Raw genomic sequence first — 18,167 nt, forward strand, 5'->3', positions numbered from 1 at the left:
GGAAGTGAGTGAGTAGGATGCAGGTGTGTCAAAGGGACAAAGGATTCAACTAAAGGGGCTCCTAAGGGCCAAAGCAAAAACCACCTGAGCAACAAAATAAATCAGGTGATTATGTATTGACACGAAAGTATAAAATGTCTGAGTCCCTACTGATATAAATAAATGATTGAATAAGTAGATGAAGATGGGAGAATAGATATATGTTCTGTGCAGAAAGATTCCAAATAATTTATGCAGATACTCTGCATTCAAAGACGCGAGGGTACAATTCTTTACTCCTTAAGTGTGCACTGAAGAGAACTACTTCTAAAGAGTATAGCACCCCAATGTTCATAGCAGCACAATTTACAACAGCCAACTGCCGGAAGTAATCGAAGTGCCCATCAGTAAATGAGTGGATCAAAAAGTGTGGTACATTTACATGATGGCATTCTAGGAAAGAAAGAAGGAGCTCCTACCCTTTGTGACAGCATGGATGGAACTGGAGAGCATTATGCTAAGTGAAATAAGGCAGGCGGTAAAAGACAAATACCGTATGATCTCACCTTTAAGTGGAACCTAATCAACAAAACAAACAAGCAAGCAAAATACAACCAGAGACATTGAAATTAAGAATAATCTGAAAGTAACCAGAGGGGAGGTGGGAGGGGATAATGGAGGGGGAAGGGTTTTCAGGAACAAATATAAAGGACACAGGGACAAAACCAAAGGGTGGTGGGATCGGGGTGGGAGGTGGGGATGGCTGGGGTGGCGGGAATGGCAGGAAAATGGGGACAACTGTACTTGAACAACAGTTTTAGAAAAAGAAAAAGAAAGTATGGTTTGGTAAGTGGGAAAAAAGAGTAACTTTCCAATGGCAAAACCTGACAAACGCTGCCTCAGGGATGCTCAACATCAACGGCGAAATGCCCTGTATAATTTGTCATGATTTTACCTGTGTGGTCTTCCAAGGATATATGCCCCAAGTCTGATGGTGAGTAAAACAGCAAACAAATCACAACTGTAGAATGTTCTACAGACTATCTAGGCAGTACTCTTCAAAGATGTCAGGATCATCAAAAACAAGGAAAGTCAGACACAGAGCCAAAAGGAGCCTAAGGAGACACGACAAGTAAATGTGATAGGTGTTCTGCTGGGATCTGGGAATAGAGGGGACATTAGGTAAAGACTACAGAAATCTGAATAAAGTATGGATTCAGGTAATAATAATGTATCAATATTAGTTCATTGATAGTAACAAATGTACCATGCTAATGGCAGTTGTTAATAACAGGGGAAACTGGTTGTGTGGTATATAGAATCCCTACTATGTTTGTGATTTTTTTCTATAAATGTAACACTGTTCTAAAATAAAATGTTTCTAAACAAATATATTGGCCTTGACTCTGAGTAGCTCATGTTCTTGTGGACAAACACGAATGTCAACAAACTGTTCTAATGTGATGTGTCAGGTGCTGCAATAAAGGCCTCAAAATAGAGGAAACATTTTAGCTGTGCCTTGGAGAAAGAGTAAGAATGGAAATGGTAATTGAAGCAAAAGAACAGAAAGAGTGACAAGTGGGGAGAAAGTGTTTGAGAGGGAGCACAGTATGAGGAAGGCTTCGGCCACAGAGTACTTGGAAATAGTACAAACTTCAGTGTGGCTGAGGCTTAGAGAAGAGGGTGCAGGATGAAGATGATGCTGAAACATCTTAATTTTTTAAATACTTTCAAATGTTTAAAGTATACCAAAAGTGCTGGGCAGGTTTATCATTTTCCAGAACGTAAGCAGAAGCATACACTTAACAGTAAAATGACATCAAACTCACAACTATCAATGACTGAACATTAAAAACAAACAAACAAACAAACTAAGCAAACAACTAGAACAGGGACAGAGCCACAGAAATGGATATCACATGGAGGGTTATCAGTGGGGAGAGAGGGTGGGGAATGGGAGAAAAGGTGCAGGGAATAAGAAGCATAATTGGTAGGTACAAGATAGGGGGAGGTTAAGAATAGTATAGGAAACGGAGAAGCCAAAGAACTTATCTGTATGACCCATGGACACTACTAAGGGGGAGAATGCTGGTGGAGGAGGGGGTGCAGGATGGAGGGGAATAAAGAGGAGAAAAAAAGAAGACAACTCTAATAGCATAATCAATAAAATATATTAAAAGTAAATAAATAAATGAGTAATGGATTTGCCATGAAGTCTTACCATATTGCCTGCACATTTATCCATTTTATCCAGAAATGTCTTTTTCACTTCACATACAGGATTCCTTCTTTTGCATTTTAAAGAAACAGTCTAACACACTGCAAAATATTTGTTTATTATCAGCTACTATGGAAAATCCACTAAAACTAAATGATGTCATGTTCTGCATATTATTTACATTAAGTATAATATGATCATGATGGGCAGAAAACCAAGTCACAACACAGTGACTAATTATCAAGAGAACTGCCCGCCTTTGTTGCTTCACTGAGAGATACAATGTGGGTTCTGAGAATTGTTCTGTAATTTGGCCACAGGTAAATTAAATGTGTTTGTTATAGTGTCACATCATTAACAGCAGTGTCAGACATAAGTATATCTTGTCAATAGATTTGTTAAATTTAAAACTTAAAATGCATTTCAATGATACTCTTTTAATTCTAGGGCACGAAGCTCTCCCACTCACCCAAGATTTCCTATATAGTCAAACACTGCTTTTTTTACTTATTTGTTCAAATCAGTGTCACCAGTAAGGCCAGTTAAGTTAGAGGTGTTCACGATAATCAGTGGAATGAAAACTTTTGTTAACTTCCTCCTGGATATCAAGAAGTAATTATTCCTCCTTTTCATATAAAAAAGATATTTTGGGAGGAATTAAGTTAGAAAAGTATAGCAGCTCTGAGTAGCATCTAGGAGAAAACTATTCTATTTTTGGTTATACAAAATAGCCTTATTTAAGTTGTCTTCCCATTGGGGCACAACTTAAGGGTTTTTAGTCTCCAGGAGATTGTTTTTCAATCTCCTTTTACTAGATAGTGGTTTAGTATCTTAGTATTTCTAGAAAGTGGAAAGATGTCTTTACCACATCTTACCCCATACTCCAAAGAGTAAGACTAAAAATGAATTCTACTTTCTTTTCAAAATACATATTTTTTCATTATATTTTTTCTTTTTCTTTTTAAAAATTTTTTACATTACTTTATTGTTGTTCAATTACAGTTGTCTGTATTCCCCCTCACCCCCCACCCCAGCCAAACTCACCTGCCTCCCTTGCTTCCACCTTCCGCCTTGGTTTTGTCCATGTGTCCTTTACAGTAGTTCCTGAAAACCCTTCTCCCCACTGTCCCCTCCCCCCTCCCCCCTGGTTATTGTTAGATTGCTCTTAACTTCAATATCTCTGGTTATATTTTGTTTGCTTTTTTCTTTTGTTGATTATATTTTTAAATTCTTTTGTCTCAATACATACTCCTTGGAAAAACCACTTCAGTATAGATTGAGAAAAAATAATAAAAATTCAACATGTATTTCAAAGAAAACCCAAATACAGACAGGTATATTTTTCACTGTCCCATTAAACATATAGGAAAGGAAAGTGATTAAGTGTTAATTTTAATTTTCTTTACAAATACCTATTACACACAGCAGACCTAAAATCCAAACTAGAGTAAATTATACATGTGTATACCATAAGTACATAATATAAGATTGAATGTGGGTTTATTATTCTAGTGTGTCATATATTACAAGTATCAGTTATTCACTGGGTCTAATATTTATGAAAGGCATTACCATTACCAAAAAGTACCTTATTTACTTAATCACTATTCACCAAAAAAATTTCATGAAACCAGATTTAGCTTTTAAGTCAAAATATATCACAAGTAAAGATGTAAAAGAAGAGATGATTATTATAAGATGAAGGGGCTACTACAAAATACTTGTCATAAGCAGGAAAACTATTTTATGAGTCAACAAACAAAAATCTCTTTGAAGTATTTGATACCCTTTTATACTTTTTAATATAATTGTATAAAAAGTCACCAAAAAGAATCTCTCTCAGTAAGATGAGAACAATGTCTTCAACTTCCTAATATTGCAGTTATTCTTTCCCTTTTTCCCTGGAAAGCACTTTTTGAAGAGCACACTATGAGTAAAAAAGGGTATGAACACAAGACTTCGCATGATGTAAAAATGACCAAAATGATGCACATTTGGTCATTCTGCATTTTTCAAATTAATTTTATGCATATAACCTTACCTCACTTGATCTTTGTCAAAACCCTTTGGAGTAAACAATGCAAATGTTATCGTCACCATTTCTGTAGGAGGAAACTGATATTCTGAACATTGTAGTGATTCAAACAAGGTCATGTGAATGTTGATTATAGACAGTGTTGTGACTTTTGTTCTTCTGGCCTCCTAACTTACCAGTCAAACATGGAAGGACTCCATGTATTGTATCTCACACAATTATTCACTATTGTACCTGAAATTCTGATTTTCAAGTTCATGAGAACACATACATTAGAATTGTAGAGCGATACATAGAAAAGGACTTTTTGTAAGTTGGAGCAAGACAGGAAGACAAAGGCAGATTTCGTATATTTCATCTCACACTCTAGAAAGTTTCTGAAAATGATACCATTACAAAATATAAGCATCATTTTCTGAAATTACAAACTAATTATTTCAAGTACTTTGAAAAGCTAACAGTTCTATAATTCCATAAGCGTATTTTCTTTAACATGTAAAATGCATTGAAGTGCAAGATGATTTAAAAGCAAGGAGTAATAAATTTCACCTATAGGAATCCACTTAGCATTTGGTTAAGTATTTCTTTCACTGTATAGAGTTTTTTAAAAAATCAACATGCAGCACAAAAACAAAACTTCAGATCGTAGTTGCATTACTTGAAAATGAAACCTTAAAAACTGGGCTTACCTGTAACAGTTAGTTCAGTGGTTCTTCGCACAACAAAGCCTCCGTATTTTAATTCACACGTGTAATTTCCAATGTCATCTTCTCGGACTTCTCTTATAAGCAGGGTGTCTCTTTTGAATACAATACTTGGCCTCCATGATTTTGTCCTACATTCCTGCATAAAGAAATTTTTGTGGTGCATATATGTTTTATAAATATGTAGTGTTTTACATATTTATATATTTTATATATAGTATTCATATTTCTATATTACTTGTATAGCAACTAAAGATAAAGTATTTAAAATAACTAAACTAAAGGCTTCCAAAATTATATTTCAAAAGGGTTACATAATTTGGAAAAAATACTAAAGATTTTCATACCTTCTCCACATCTCTGGGAGATTACATACCTCAATTTCTTTTTAAAAAGTATTTTTAGCAGGAGTTGCTTCATTGACTTCTAAGATTAGTGCCTCTAAATGAGGTACATATTAATTTATTAGATATAAAAAGGGACATTTGTTAAGATAACTCCTGACATTATTTCTTAGAAGCAAATACTCCACATTTGATGACTGAGAAATTAAACACCTTGATACTGATAACACAAAAAACAAAAAGAATAAATTTAATGGAATGCAGAAAAATATAATTCTCTAGATGAAAATGTTTCAATTTCAATATGTTAAACATTTGAATGTTTATTTTAGAAATAGTTGAATCTCTTCAGAACATATACATTGTATAATCCATGAAATAAATGGATAATATTTATATGAAAGGTCTTTGTAGTTCCATAAATGCCTATTTTCATTGTTTGTAGGTCTACCAAAATGTGGTCCCTGAATTAAGCTTTGGATTATAATGATGTTGGCTCAGGAGATTTCTGTTTTTGCCAAAACAGAAGTCTACTTCCTCTGTCCAGATTTGCAATCAATGGAATGAGGATAAAATAGCTTAAAACCCTTTGACACTATTCAGAGGTAATGTTATTTCTAAAAAGAAATTTATTGCTAAATCAAATTTTTGCAGGTCGTTATTTTAATTATGTGGCTCAATGCCTTTGTATAATTGGGGGACTATTATGCAGTTATTTCAGACCAAAATATACACTTTATATCCTCACATTAGTTGCACACACTGTGAAAACTGCCTACATTGTGCTCTGAAGGTATGGAACAAACACATATCCCTGTGGCTATGGGAAAATACTCTGAAACGTCACAAGACTTTTAAATTCTGTGTAGACCGCATCTCCACCCATCACTCCACTAGTTATGGACTTTGAAGCTTAAGGTCACAATGATCGGGGTGATAGTGGAAACGTGACGAGGAACCAATGTGCGGGCAGGCATTTACAAATCTGAGTGTGTGAGTGTGTGTGCGTTCACATAGTTTCTAAGGTTTCAGCAAATTAGCAAACAGCACAGAAGTTACCTATGTAGAAGCTGAATATACACATATAGGTACTAAAAAGCATTTGTTTGTGGAGACCTCGGGTCAAACTCCCAAAATACCTGTGCCCTTCAAAGCCAACATCAGGACTTGCTCTGAACCTGCCTGTGGAAAGCAGGCAGACAGCAGAGAGAGTCGGGATGACAGATACTCATATGACTTAAAAAGACAAAAATAAAATTCATCTGCACAGGAACAGAAATCAGTGGGGCTAATATTTGAGGGCTGTTTAACATGGTCTAGGATGAGCATTCAAGGGCAAAGTAGGCAAATATTTTAACCATTCCCTTGCTGTTCCATATTCTCCATTGCTTATTATCAAGGATCAAAATTAAGTCTTATTAACCAAAGAACGTTTATGCATAATGCATAGCCCAAGAACACAGACAAGAATGTGGTGAAGGGGGTGGGGGCTGGATGGAGGGGAAAAGAGGGGAGAAGGGGGACATCTCTAATAGTTTCAACAATAAAAAAATAAAAATAAAAACATAAAATAAAAAAAAAGCCTTATTTGAAGAGAGGCATTGCTAACTTCAGCAACATTCTTTAAAAATTGTTCAAGATTAGTTTCCTGTTTCATTTCTAACAAGTTTTGAATTCATGATTAATCAATCCTGGGGGCTCATGTTTTGAATACTGACATTAATGGATCTAGTTACTAAGAGGTCCAGCTTCCTAAATTCCTAATCCAGAGAGTTAGAAAATGCAAATATTACACTAGGAATCGTTAAACCATGGATAAAATATTCCTCACTTAATGTTCATAGCACCTATATTGTATAGCCTTGAATATGTTCCATAACAAAAATATCTTTTATGATACAGAAATGAGCTGAAGCGCATGTTCAAATCTTGAAATTCAATCAAAGTCAATGATGTGATAAGAAGGGCAGGATTGGTTTATTCTGTTTAAGTCTGAAGGTTTTTTTGGTTTTTCAAAAAAGTTAATCTATCACTATTTTTATAATGCTATAAATTTTCATCAGATGTCATTTTAAAAATACACATGCTTGAATATGAAAAGGATTAGAATATGCACAAAGATAATTCCATTAAACAGAATATTTCAATAAAACTACTGTACCATTTTATCACACAAGCAAGTTAAGCCTTTCTCTCCTTGTTTGGGGACATTTTAGACTGCTTACATGAAGAGCTCTGAAGTGAATTTTAGTTTGAGTTCCTGAAATTATCAATGCAGAGTATAATAAACTTGGAGGCACTGTATGTATAAGCTAGATATAAATATAAATATAACAGCTTATTACAAGGAACTACCGATACAAATATTAACTAGCATTTATCAAAGCCACTGGTTTGAAGAGTTAAAATGACCAGCACAGCTTGCTGTAGTATTTTAGGAAGGCAGAGGTAAACTGTATCACACCCATTAATAATTCCTCTCCAACTTGCCCAAGAGTAAGACACATTAATCTATGGGGAAGCCATAAAATTATTCACAGTCCATACCTTATACCATAGGATTTCAGGTTCTCTGGTTGGTAGTAAAAAATCTTCTATGTCACGGCATGAAATTTCCTTGCTTTTGCTAAGTTCAGCTTTATCAAAGTACTTCATCTTGGAATTGTAGCAGAGTCCAGTGTCGTTTTCACCCACTGTCAGTGAGATGGATACTTTCATACAGTAAGTGGAGTTCCTGTAAGGAAGCAGAATAAATATGGTAGCCTGAGCCTGGCGTGAACCAAAAGCAAGTGCTGCCAAGACAGTGTGTTGAGAGGGGGCAGGACAGAGAGAGAGAGAGAGAGAGAGAGAGAGAGAGAGAGAGAGAAAGAAACACCATTGATTAATTAATGTTACAGCATTGTGCCTTATTCCACAGGGCTCTCTGTTGTCACCCAGCTAAACAACGCTTGGTTCTGTGAAAACATTTGCATGCTTTCCATTTGCTGGAAATTTTTTTTGTATTATATGCAGGCTTGGCTTGAAAAAAATGTTCAACAGAAGTTTTGTATGCAGAAAAGTAAAAAGAATAAAGGAAATTTAGGTCAGGAAAATGAGAAGCCTGAGTTTATGCTAAAATTGGCAATTTCAACAGAAAAGTAGAAAAATACAACCGACCTACTAAGCATAATGGAAGGACAGGAATAAGGTTGCTCAATTCTTATAATATTGGTTGTCTTGAAGAGAGGTTATCACCCTGGCTGGTGTGGCTCAGTGGATTGAGTGCCGGCCTGTGAACCACAGGGTCACCAGTTCGATTCCCAGTCAGGGCACATGCCTGGGTTACGGGCCAGGTCCCTAGTAGAGGACATGTGAGAGGCGGCCACACATTGATGTTTCTCTCCCTCTCTTTCTCCCTTCCCCTCTCTTTAAAAATAAATAAATAAAATCTTAAAAAAAAAAAAAAAGAAGAAGAGAGGTTACCAATGAGTCTGGGCCAAAAGCAGTCTAGGATAAAAGCATCTCAAAGTCACTATTTTTTAAAATTTTTATTGTTATTCAATTACACTTGTATGCCTTTTCTCCCCATCCCTCCACCCCACCCCAGCCGAACCCCCCTCCCTCCCCCACCTCCACCCTCCCCCTTGATTTTGTCCATGTGTTCTTTATAGTAGTTCCTGTAATCCCCTCTCCTCACTGTCCCCTCCCCACTCCCCCCTGGCTATTGCTAGATTGTTCCTAACCTCAGTGTCTTTGGTTATATTTTGTTTCCTTTTTTCTTCTGTTGATTATGTTCCAGTTAAAGGACCTTTAACTGGAGCAAAGTCACTATTTTTACAGACCCACATCCATTTGGGTTGGAACCTACAGTCCAGGTTGTCAGACAGGAGAAACATTCTAATGTATTATATAAGGACAACCCCATCCAGACAGATTCTACAGAATCATTTCTTTAAATTAGTGTCACATTTTACTCCTTGCTGATTCCCCAGAATAGGCTTATAATGTACAATACACGAGAAGAAAAATCATGTTCAGAGATCTCTTTGAAAGAGTTGGGACCAAAGGAAGTTTTCTAATAAAATGCACCATTTCTGTTTGTTATGTGTGTCTCTGGATATTCAGTGAACACTGATAATGTGTTGGGCATGATGCCACACAGTGAGACTAAAGAGAAAATTAAAACACCAGATTCAAGGTTCTGTAGAGAACTTATCATTTGGCAAACACCCAATGACTTATTTGTGTACTTGGCCATCAACTTCTGGCATTTGAGTTTCATTGTTTACTATCCCTGAAACTTTGGGCAACTTGTTTAACCCCTCTAAACCTCTCAGGTGGATTGCCAGGACAACCCTTGTCTGAATACTCATTGTGATTCAAAGTAAAAATCTGCTTGGCCTGACACAGGACCTCAGAGGTGTTGGTTCCTCTCTGCTCTGCGCTGGTGCACAGGAACCATAGGCCACCACAAGTCCTCCTCCTTATTCAGCCAAGATGCTTTGGTGTTTAAGAAGCAACTTGACTTCCATTCTTACTGTTTTTCATGCTAATATGGCATGATGAGAATGGCAGAACATAGTTATGGTATAATAAAAATATACATATTTGATCTTTGTCCCGGGTTTCTGACACAGATCTCCTAAAACTCTTAGCATTTCCTGAGTGACAAGAATGTCTTTCGTTATTCATAAGGAGCCCTTTTTGATCACTACTGGGTTTATGCTAATTAGCTGACTTCAGAGCCCCTAGATGGCCCCAGGATGTGGCTGGTCATCAGAAAGACCAAGTGATCAGAGGGTTGGATCTTTCAGACCTGCCCACTGACCTTAGGGTAAGAGGACAGGTGCTGGAGATTAAGCTCTGAAAAACTCTTGAACAAAATGATCTGATGAGCTTCCAGGTGGGCGAACACAGGGAGGGGCTGGGAGGGCGGTGCACCTGGACAGGTCATGGCAGCTCTGTGTCTCTCCCCTCCCACACCTTGCCCTACACATCTCTTCCATTTGCCTGTTCATTTGTAGCCATTGGAATGCCCTTTGTAATAAATCACCCATAGTAAGTAAACTGTTTTCCTGAGGTCTGTGAGTCATCCTAGCACATGACTAAATCCTGGGCGGGGGTGGGGGGGTGGGGTGGGAATCTGATTTGTGGTTGGTCAGTAAGAAGCACAGGTGACAACCTGGAGTTGCCATTGGCTTGTGGATTGTAGGGACGATCATGTGGAACTGAGCCATTAACCTGTAGGAACTGATGCTAATGCCAGGGAGATAGTGTTAGAACCAAGCTGAATTGTGGGGACATCCCGTTGACGTTGCAGAATTCCTTGGGGAGGGAAAGACCACCTGCATCTGGTATTAGAAGTGTTGAGAATAGAAGAGCAAAAATCCAGTTTACCTTTCCAGTGAAGCATTTAGCTTTATATTGGGAAACAAATTTTCCACAAAATTAGAATTTAAGTTGATTGAAAGTTAATTTTTCTAGCATAATAGGTAGTCTACAAGTAGAGTTAAAATATTTAATAGGCGAAACCATTAATCATTAAACAAAGGCAACCAGTAGCCTGAAAAAAGTCCTGAGAGAATGTTTTAGGGAATTTGCTAGAAGGATGGGACCTACTCCCTGCCCTCAGCCCCTCACAGTCCAGGAGAAGTGATATGTGAGTCAACAGCTGGCAGTCAATGTGGTGAGTACTACAAAGACTTACTGTGCTACCACAGCAGTGTCAAAGAAACAAGATTTCATAAATTATGATACCTGATTCTCTTAAAGAGTGAGTAAGAATTTGGCAATTTGAGAAAGGCTATCTCAGGGATTAGTACGCACAAAGGCATGAAACGACTTGGCATGTTCGAGGAATTGCAAATAATTCGGTGTGTCTGGATTAGAAGCAGTTATGACGGAACAGCAGGAACTGAGACTGGCGAGGTGAGCAAGAGCCAGGCTGAAAGTCATGCAAGCCAGTGCAAAGAGTTTGGAGTTTGTGCTGAGAAATAATGAGGTTTGGTTTTTGCAAAGATTTTTTTTTTTCTGACTGGAGTGAGAAAAATGGATTGGACTAGAAGGAAGACTAAGCGCAGTGAAACAAATTCAAGACCAACTGCATTCATTCAGCAAAAAGATGTCAGCTCCCACAAAGGCGATGCCCATTGAGACAGAGCGGGGGATCATGTTCAAAATATATTGAAGATAAAGAATCAGTGTGACAGTGAGGGAGCAAAGGAAAAAGAGGCATACAAGGTGAGGAATTTTCCTCAGATGAGTATATGAAAGGTAGAGTCAATCTTTCAGCGTGGAAAATACTTGAAAAGAAACAGCTTTGAGAGAAAAGAAAGTGTGTTAAATTTTAGCTTGAGCTTCACACCCAAATGGGGAAAAAGATCCTCTTTGGGTTTGCCAGCAATATTGCTCATGCATTATTGATTAATTCAACTCCAGTACAGACCAGAGCATGCACTTCCCAGGCTCATTTTAAGATAATTTTTTCAGAAAAATAATGATTGAAGTTGAGCTATTGGGACAGACCACATGTGTCTTAAGAAAATATGCAGGTTTGGGAATAATACTGATATTTGTACAACTCTTTAGAATTCTTCAAGTACAGACATTTCCAAGACATAAATCAGTGAATTATAATTTTCAACATTGCATATTAATCTTTCAAATTCATGAGTCTTAGGTTTTCTTTCTCCTCACACTACTGATTACTGGTGTTGGTGGGTTTTACCACACCTCCTTATATCTAATACCAAGCATGTTTTTTTTATTACACAGGCAGAGTTAAGAGCAAGATTTCCCAAGTCCAACTGCAGAGGTTCAGATTCCAGCTCAATCACTCATTACTTTTGTTGTCTTATTAAGGCAGTGAGGAACAAATACCATATGATCTCACCTTTAACTGGAACCCATTACTTTTAAAATGAAGGAAAGTTACTTGACTCCTTTAGCCTCTGTTTCCTTCATTTGTACATGGAGAAAATAAAACTGAAGACCTCATAGGGGGCTGTGGGAATCAAACATGTTAAGACACATAAAGAGGTCAGAACAGGACCAGCCTTCTGCTGAGCATGTGGGAAGTGTTAGATCTCATCAGTACTGCGAGCGCCCCTTTTGCCCCACTTCCTTTATTATTTCCATTTTGCAGTACAAATACACAGTAGTATTTGCTGACAAGGCAGGGTAGATACATAGTGTCCACCATGATGATGCCTTCCAGTTCTTTGGTGTTTAATTAGTGTGAAACATAAAAATTCAGAGAAGTCCTTATATTTTTCATCTGGGATATCTGATTGGGCTGGATAAGGATGAGTCAGGTTGATGAAATATGGACTGACCACCCCACCCATCCTGCTGCTGTTCTATAAATGCCACCGACCGCTGTGTTTCAGAAAGCGGCTCCAGATGAGCACACTTAGGTATTCTTACTTCCCTGCATCTGATTCCCCAGCCCTGTGAGGTGACTGCTGATTTACAACTGTCAGATAGTGTCTGGAATTCCAGACTCCCCAGGATAGAACTGTTTTCAAGTTAATTTTGAGGTTTTAATATGTGTTTACTGTTTCTGTTCATCAGGAGGTGATTTTAAAAGCTAAAAATAAAGCAGCAGCCAATGAACACTGTAGTCGTGTTTACTGAGAAGAGCTAACAGGAAGCAAGCAACTTGTAACGCATTAACAAACATATGATCCCCCACCCTCGAGCGGAATTTCACACTCTCAAGGTGAAGAGTACCCTCTGCCATCATCAAATTTGGTGCTGCGGCTCTTGGCAGCCAGGGCAGTAGAACAGGGCTGTGGAATGAGGTAAATGGGGTAAGGAGAATGCTCCTGCAGGACTTCCATGAAAATCATCAGTGAATATTGATTTGGCTTCTCTTGTATGGAACAGAGGAGCTGCAACCTAGGCAACTAGTTAAATCATGACTGTTACAAAGTTTATAAAATGGCTATAAAGGTAGGATATACATGCATGTGCAGAAAACAGTTCATAATTGAAAGTCAATGCTCAATTATTCATTCTGGCCAGGAAATGTTAACATGAATTTTTTTTAAAAGACCTCGTATTCTCTGGCAAGGGTGACCCTGCAGTACACACAATGTATTGTACAAACAGTTCAGACGGAGTTACTTCTTTCAATCTCCTGAGGTTGTAGCAAAGGGACCCAGTGCCTAAAGAAGTCTGTGGTTTATCCAAGTTCTCCCATCTAATTAGTGGTAGGAAAGGGATTAGAACTCACATCTCCTAATTTCTCATCCATGCAACTGGAGTATCTAGTGCTGGGTTACTCTGCGTGTGTGTGTGTGTGTGTGTGTGTTTGAAACAAAAGAAAATTACCCACTTTTAAACTCTAGTTTTATGTAATTTTACATTCTGAAATATGTGCCTCTGGCCTTCTGGAGAAAGGCAGAATATGTTCTAACTTGGATTTCTTTGAAAATAGGTCCTTAAACACCTAAAAAATCCAATAAACACTACAAGGGAGAAGTACCAGGTATTAAAGATATATCGTGGTTCCTCAGCTCTTTCTACTACACACTTCTGACATATATACACTTATAATAAGATGGTCTCCTAAAGGGACTGGCTTAGGGTCTAGTGTTGTTAGGAAGAAAAAACTCTAGCTTTAAATCCAGTGCAACTATTGGGAACTAACAAATTTTGGGACACAATCAAGAAGCAAATATATAGCAGAAAAATAAAATTAAACTAATTATGTAAGTACAGTCTCTGGAAGTGAGAACAGTGCATTGAAACACTCCACGGGTTTCTTGGCAGTGTGCTTCTTTGAAGCAGGGACAGATTCTGAATTGGCATGCATGGGAACTACCAGAGATTTAAAAAAAAATCTTTTTTTAAGAATGACAATGTTATACAACTACAGATTGAGCTGCAGAAATTTGGAGAGTGCAGACAGGTGGTAAGAAAGGAAAATATGTGTGAAATGTTATGTATTATTAGGTAATAGAGTATAAAAATCATGTTACACCATACCTAAGGGTAGCACAGTTTTACTTATTCTGTAATCACACCTCCTCGAAATGATAATGCATAATAGTCAGTGTCTCTCTCTTACCATGACAGAATCACCAATAACACAACTGTTAAATATATCCCCTACGGTGCCACTAAAGAGTTGATATGTGTATTACATTAATTCTCAGGTCCCCAGGAGGAATAATAACATTTCCATCATGTTTGGAAATCTTTTCCCACTTTATGCAGTGCTCAGAAAGACAGTCAGGGATATTTGATCAATGTTTTTAAATACCATATGATCTCACCTTTAACTGGAACATAATCAACAACAGAGAAAAGCAAACAAAATATAACCAGAGACACTGAAAGTAAAAACAATTTGACAGTAACCAGGGGGGAGAGGGGAAAGGATAATGGAGGGAAGGGTTTTGAGGAACTGCTATAAAGGACACAGGGACGAAACCAAGGGGGAGGGGTGGAAACATGGGAAGGAGGGGAATTTGGCCTGGGTAGTGGGGAGCAGTGCGGGGGAAATGCAGACAACTGTAACTGAATGACAATAAAAAAATATAAAGGATTAAGTTTTTCTATGTTTCTATGCTTTAAATGGTTTACTCTTACCCTCATTGGTCATTTTCCAGGTCACATTCTTTTGTGCCTAATTGTTTTATAAAAATAAAAGAACAGAGTAGTTTTGAAGTGCCACAAACGCTTGGGCACAGAAGGATGGTGGGTGTGAAAGCTGAGTTACTACAGCCTGAGCAGAACTAAACTGGTCTGAAAGGTCGTTCCTTCATGATACATTTGATCATGATGTTGAATCATTAGTTGTGAACATAGTGCTGGGGACCAAAAATGTCAGGGTTAGATTGTGGAGGGAACATCTTACAGTTTGTGAAGCCATAAAGATACTTTGATTGTTAATATCTAATCTTCAAGCCTTTCAATGTTCCCTATGTTCAATTTTTCTCTCTCAGTCTTTATGGGGATGCCTGAAGCCACGCATAGTAGCCCCTCTGTTATATGTTATTTTTCTTTCCTTTCCTAACAAATTTTTATTGACTTTTCTTTGTACTCTCCCCCATGAAAATATAATTTACAATTATTATTTTAAAATTCTATGTCCTTCCATTTTCTCTGCTTCTTCTGGGGTCAGTTTGTACATTCACTTGTTTGTTTGTTTCTATTGATCCTCCTTTTCATGTAGTTGCTTTTCCTCAAGTATTTGATGATCTTTTATTGTCCATGTATGTCTCTGAATGAGAAATGCAGTTGATTATTTGGTAGCTGATTATTTGGCTTTTCTCTCCTTGAATGGCAAAGTTAATTGCAGGGCTCATATAACTGGAAGCAGCCCGTCCCTTGGGAGGCTTCTCTTCTTTATGGTGCCTGGATGTGGAGCAGGCAGGCAAGCTGGAGTTCCCAGTTGCTAAAATAAGAAGGGTCTCTCCCTGGCAGTGTTTCTCCCTGGCAGTCTCTCCTTTAGTGTTTCTCCCTCCTGACAGGGCTGCCTTATTCCTTTAGTCTGGCTGCATGTCCGTCTCAGACCTCTGTACCTTCCCCGGGAACTCTCTCCCACCTCATGGTGAACCCCTTTTTTCGGAATGCATCTTGAGAATAGTAGCCTCAGGTTAATGCTGCTTTTCTAATTCAATTCTAGGGCTGCTAATTTCTGATGAAATTATTAAGCACTTTATTGCATTAGTGCTCTGTCCAGTTCTTGGTATATTTTCACCCTATTTTTAGAGTTTCAGTGGATCCTGTCATTTCTTCTGAGTGTTCTTCTCATATACATTTGTTGGGTTTCCTCAACTTTTGTCCATTCAAAACCATTGATCTCTGTCTTCTGGGGGCACCTCACCATTTCTGGTCTGCTGATGGTGACTTTTCTCGTTTGCCAGTGTTGATGTGAGTATGCTACACATATTCTTTGCAGATTCCATCTGGTGGCTTTATGGTCAGTCACCGGGAAAACTCAGTACTTCTAACACTGAGAAGCATGTCTGGCTTCAAAGATTGCTGCAACTATGGCTCCTCTATAGGATTTGCCAACAAAATGTGGGGAGATCATCCACTCTAGGGACATCTCAGAGCCACATGCCCTGAAAGAGACTCATGTTATCTTTCTTACACACACTGTGCTTATAGCTACTGGCAGTAAATGTGAAATTTGTTTGGATTGGGTTTTCTTTTCAAAAGAGCTCTGGAGAACCTGGTGATTTAACTGAGGCTGAAGTCAACCTGTGAAAAGATTCGAGTGAGACCACTAAGCAAATGATAAGACCTAAAAATGTCATTTTCTTGCCTTCTCGTTTAAAACACTTGAAAAAAATTTAACTGGTAAATTGAATTTCATCTATGACCTTCTGCTAACTATACATTCAAAATAATTATTTCCCTCTTTCTTTTGATGGAAACTGATTCATATAATTTTACTATTTTTTAGCCTAATATCCCTGGAACACTGAGGAAGAATAATGTTGAGGAGGTCTCATGTGTGAAGCTCTTTCTAGTATTTCTCTGGGCATGTGCAATTTCACTTTACCACTGTGGAACCCAAGGTCTCCTTCCAGACCTCCTCTTGAGGCAGAAGAAAAGACAGAGAGAGGACAAGGGGGAAAACATGTCTTTGAAGGAAGACTGAGGCCCAAGATGTGGGCTTAAGCTCACATAAAATACAAATTTCTTCAGGGAAGGCTGTAGTTGACCTCGTCAAACTTCAGCCCTCTTACCCCTTTGTTTATTTTCTTCATAATAATCACAATTTGCAATTACTTATCTCCATTTATATTGCTGTCTCCTCTGCTAATATGTATTCTCATAATATGTAAAATAAGTGAGTTAGCTGTATACTGTTTGAATTGAGAGGTATTTTTTTTTCCTATGGAACTGAAACCTTTTATTTTAAGTATTTTTATTTAGAATTGCAGGCTACTTTCCATTCAATTTTTTAGGACAAGGAAAAAGAAAAACTGTTTTAAATAGGATGCACCTTTTCATGATTCAGTACACTCCTGGGGTTCTGTGAAGGGTCCTTACTGTACTCCTGGGTGTGCCGATGTTACCCACACACGCCAATTGACAGAATGCCCCCATCCCACACATGCAAACAGCTGCTTCCTTTGGCCAGCAGAGCTGGCCTCCGTCCCCAAGGAAGCCCCTCAAAGGAAAACTCTGTGTTTACAGCCCCGAGGACCAGGGCAGTGAGCACAGGACCCTCTGACCTCAGCGGGTGCAGACTCCTCACACACTGGAAGGCCTGACCCTCGTCTATTGGGATGAAGACCTGAGGCTGGCAGAGAGCAGAAGAATGTTTGTCCCACTGGGGACCATGGCAGAGACAGGGTGGAAGTGTCACCTTCTGACCCAAAATGGCATGAAGTCTATCCACTCCCTGCCTCACTATCCTGTACTGAAAAAGCCCAAGGTTAGCACCTCCTCATTAATATTCTAGAAACAGTACTCCTGTCTATCATGGGGGAAAAGGGAATCACAGGAACAAAACAACAAGGAGTTAAAACTGGAAATAAGCTCCTTGGGGTGTCACTGAAGTCCGGAATCCCAGACTCCATCTGGACCAAAAAAAGAATCTCATCTGTATTCTGAGGCTACTTCTTGTTTTGCTTCTCACAGGGCAAAGACTTGAGGCTTGCTGATGAAGTCTAAGTACTATGACAAAATGACAGTCACAGCCTTATATGCTGTGCATGCCCAGAAAATAGAAGTCACTGCCGTGGTGGTCCTGACTCATGAATTGAGAGGCATATTTTTTTTAACTGAGGTAAAATTCATGCAACATAAAATTAACCATTAACTATTTGGAAGTGTACAAAGTAAGTGTCATTTGGTACATTCATAATGTTATACAACCATCACCTGTATCTACTTCTAAGATATTTTCATCATTCCAAAAGGAAACTCATACCCATTAG

At 38.2% G+C, this 18,167-nt stretch overlaps 1 protein-coding gene across 1 annotated transcript in view; it reads right to left on the reverse strand.

Moving 5' to 3' along the window:
- The window catches only part of IL1RAPL1 (interleukin 1 receptor accessory protein like 1), a 1,180,423-nt gene that overhangs the window by 493,086 nt on the left and 669,170 nt on the right, over positions 1–18,167 (reverse strand). The window contains exons 4-5 of the mRNA XM_024569872.1: positions 7,828–8,014; positions 4,922–5,075 (exon numbers count right to left, since the gene is read on the reverse strand). Coding sequence (XP_024425640.1) covers positions 4,922–5,075; positions 7,828–8,014 — 341 coding nt within the window. The remainder of the gene's footprint in view (positions 1–4,921; positions 5,076–7,827; positions 8,015–18,167) is intronic.

The sequence above is a fragment of the Desmodus rotundus genome, chromosome X (genome assembly GCF_022682495.2).
Source record: "Desmodus rotundus isolate HL8 chromosome X, HLdesRot8A.1, whole genome shotgun sequence".
Lineage (NCBI taxonomy): Eukaryota > Metazoa > Chordata > Mammalia > Chiroptera > Phyllostomidae > Desmodus > Desmodus rotundus.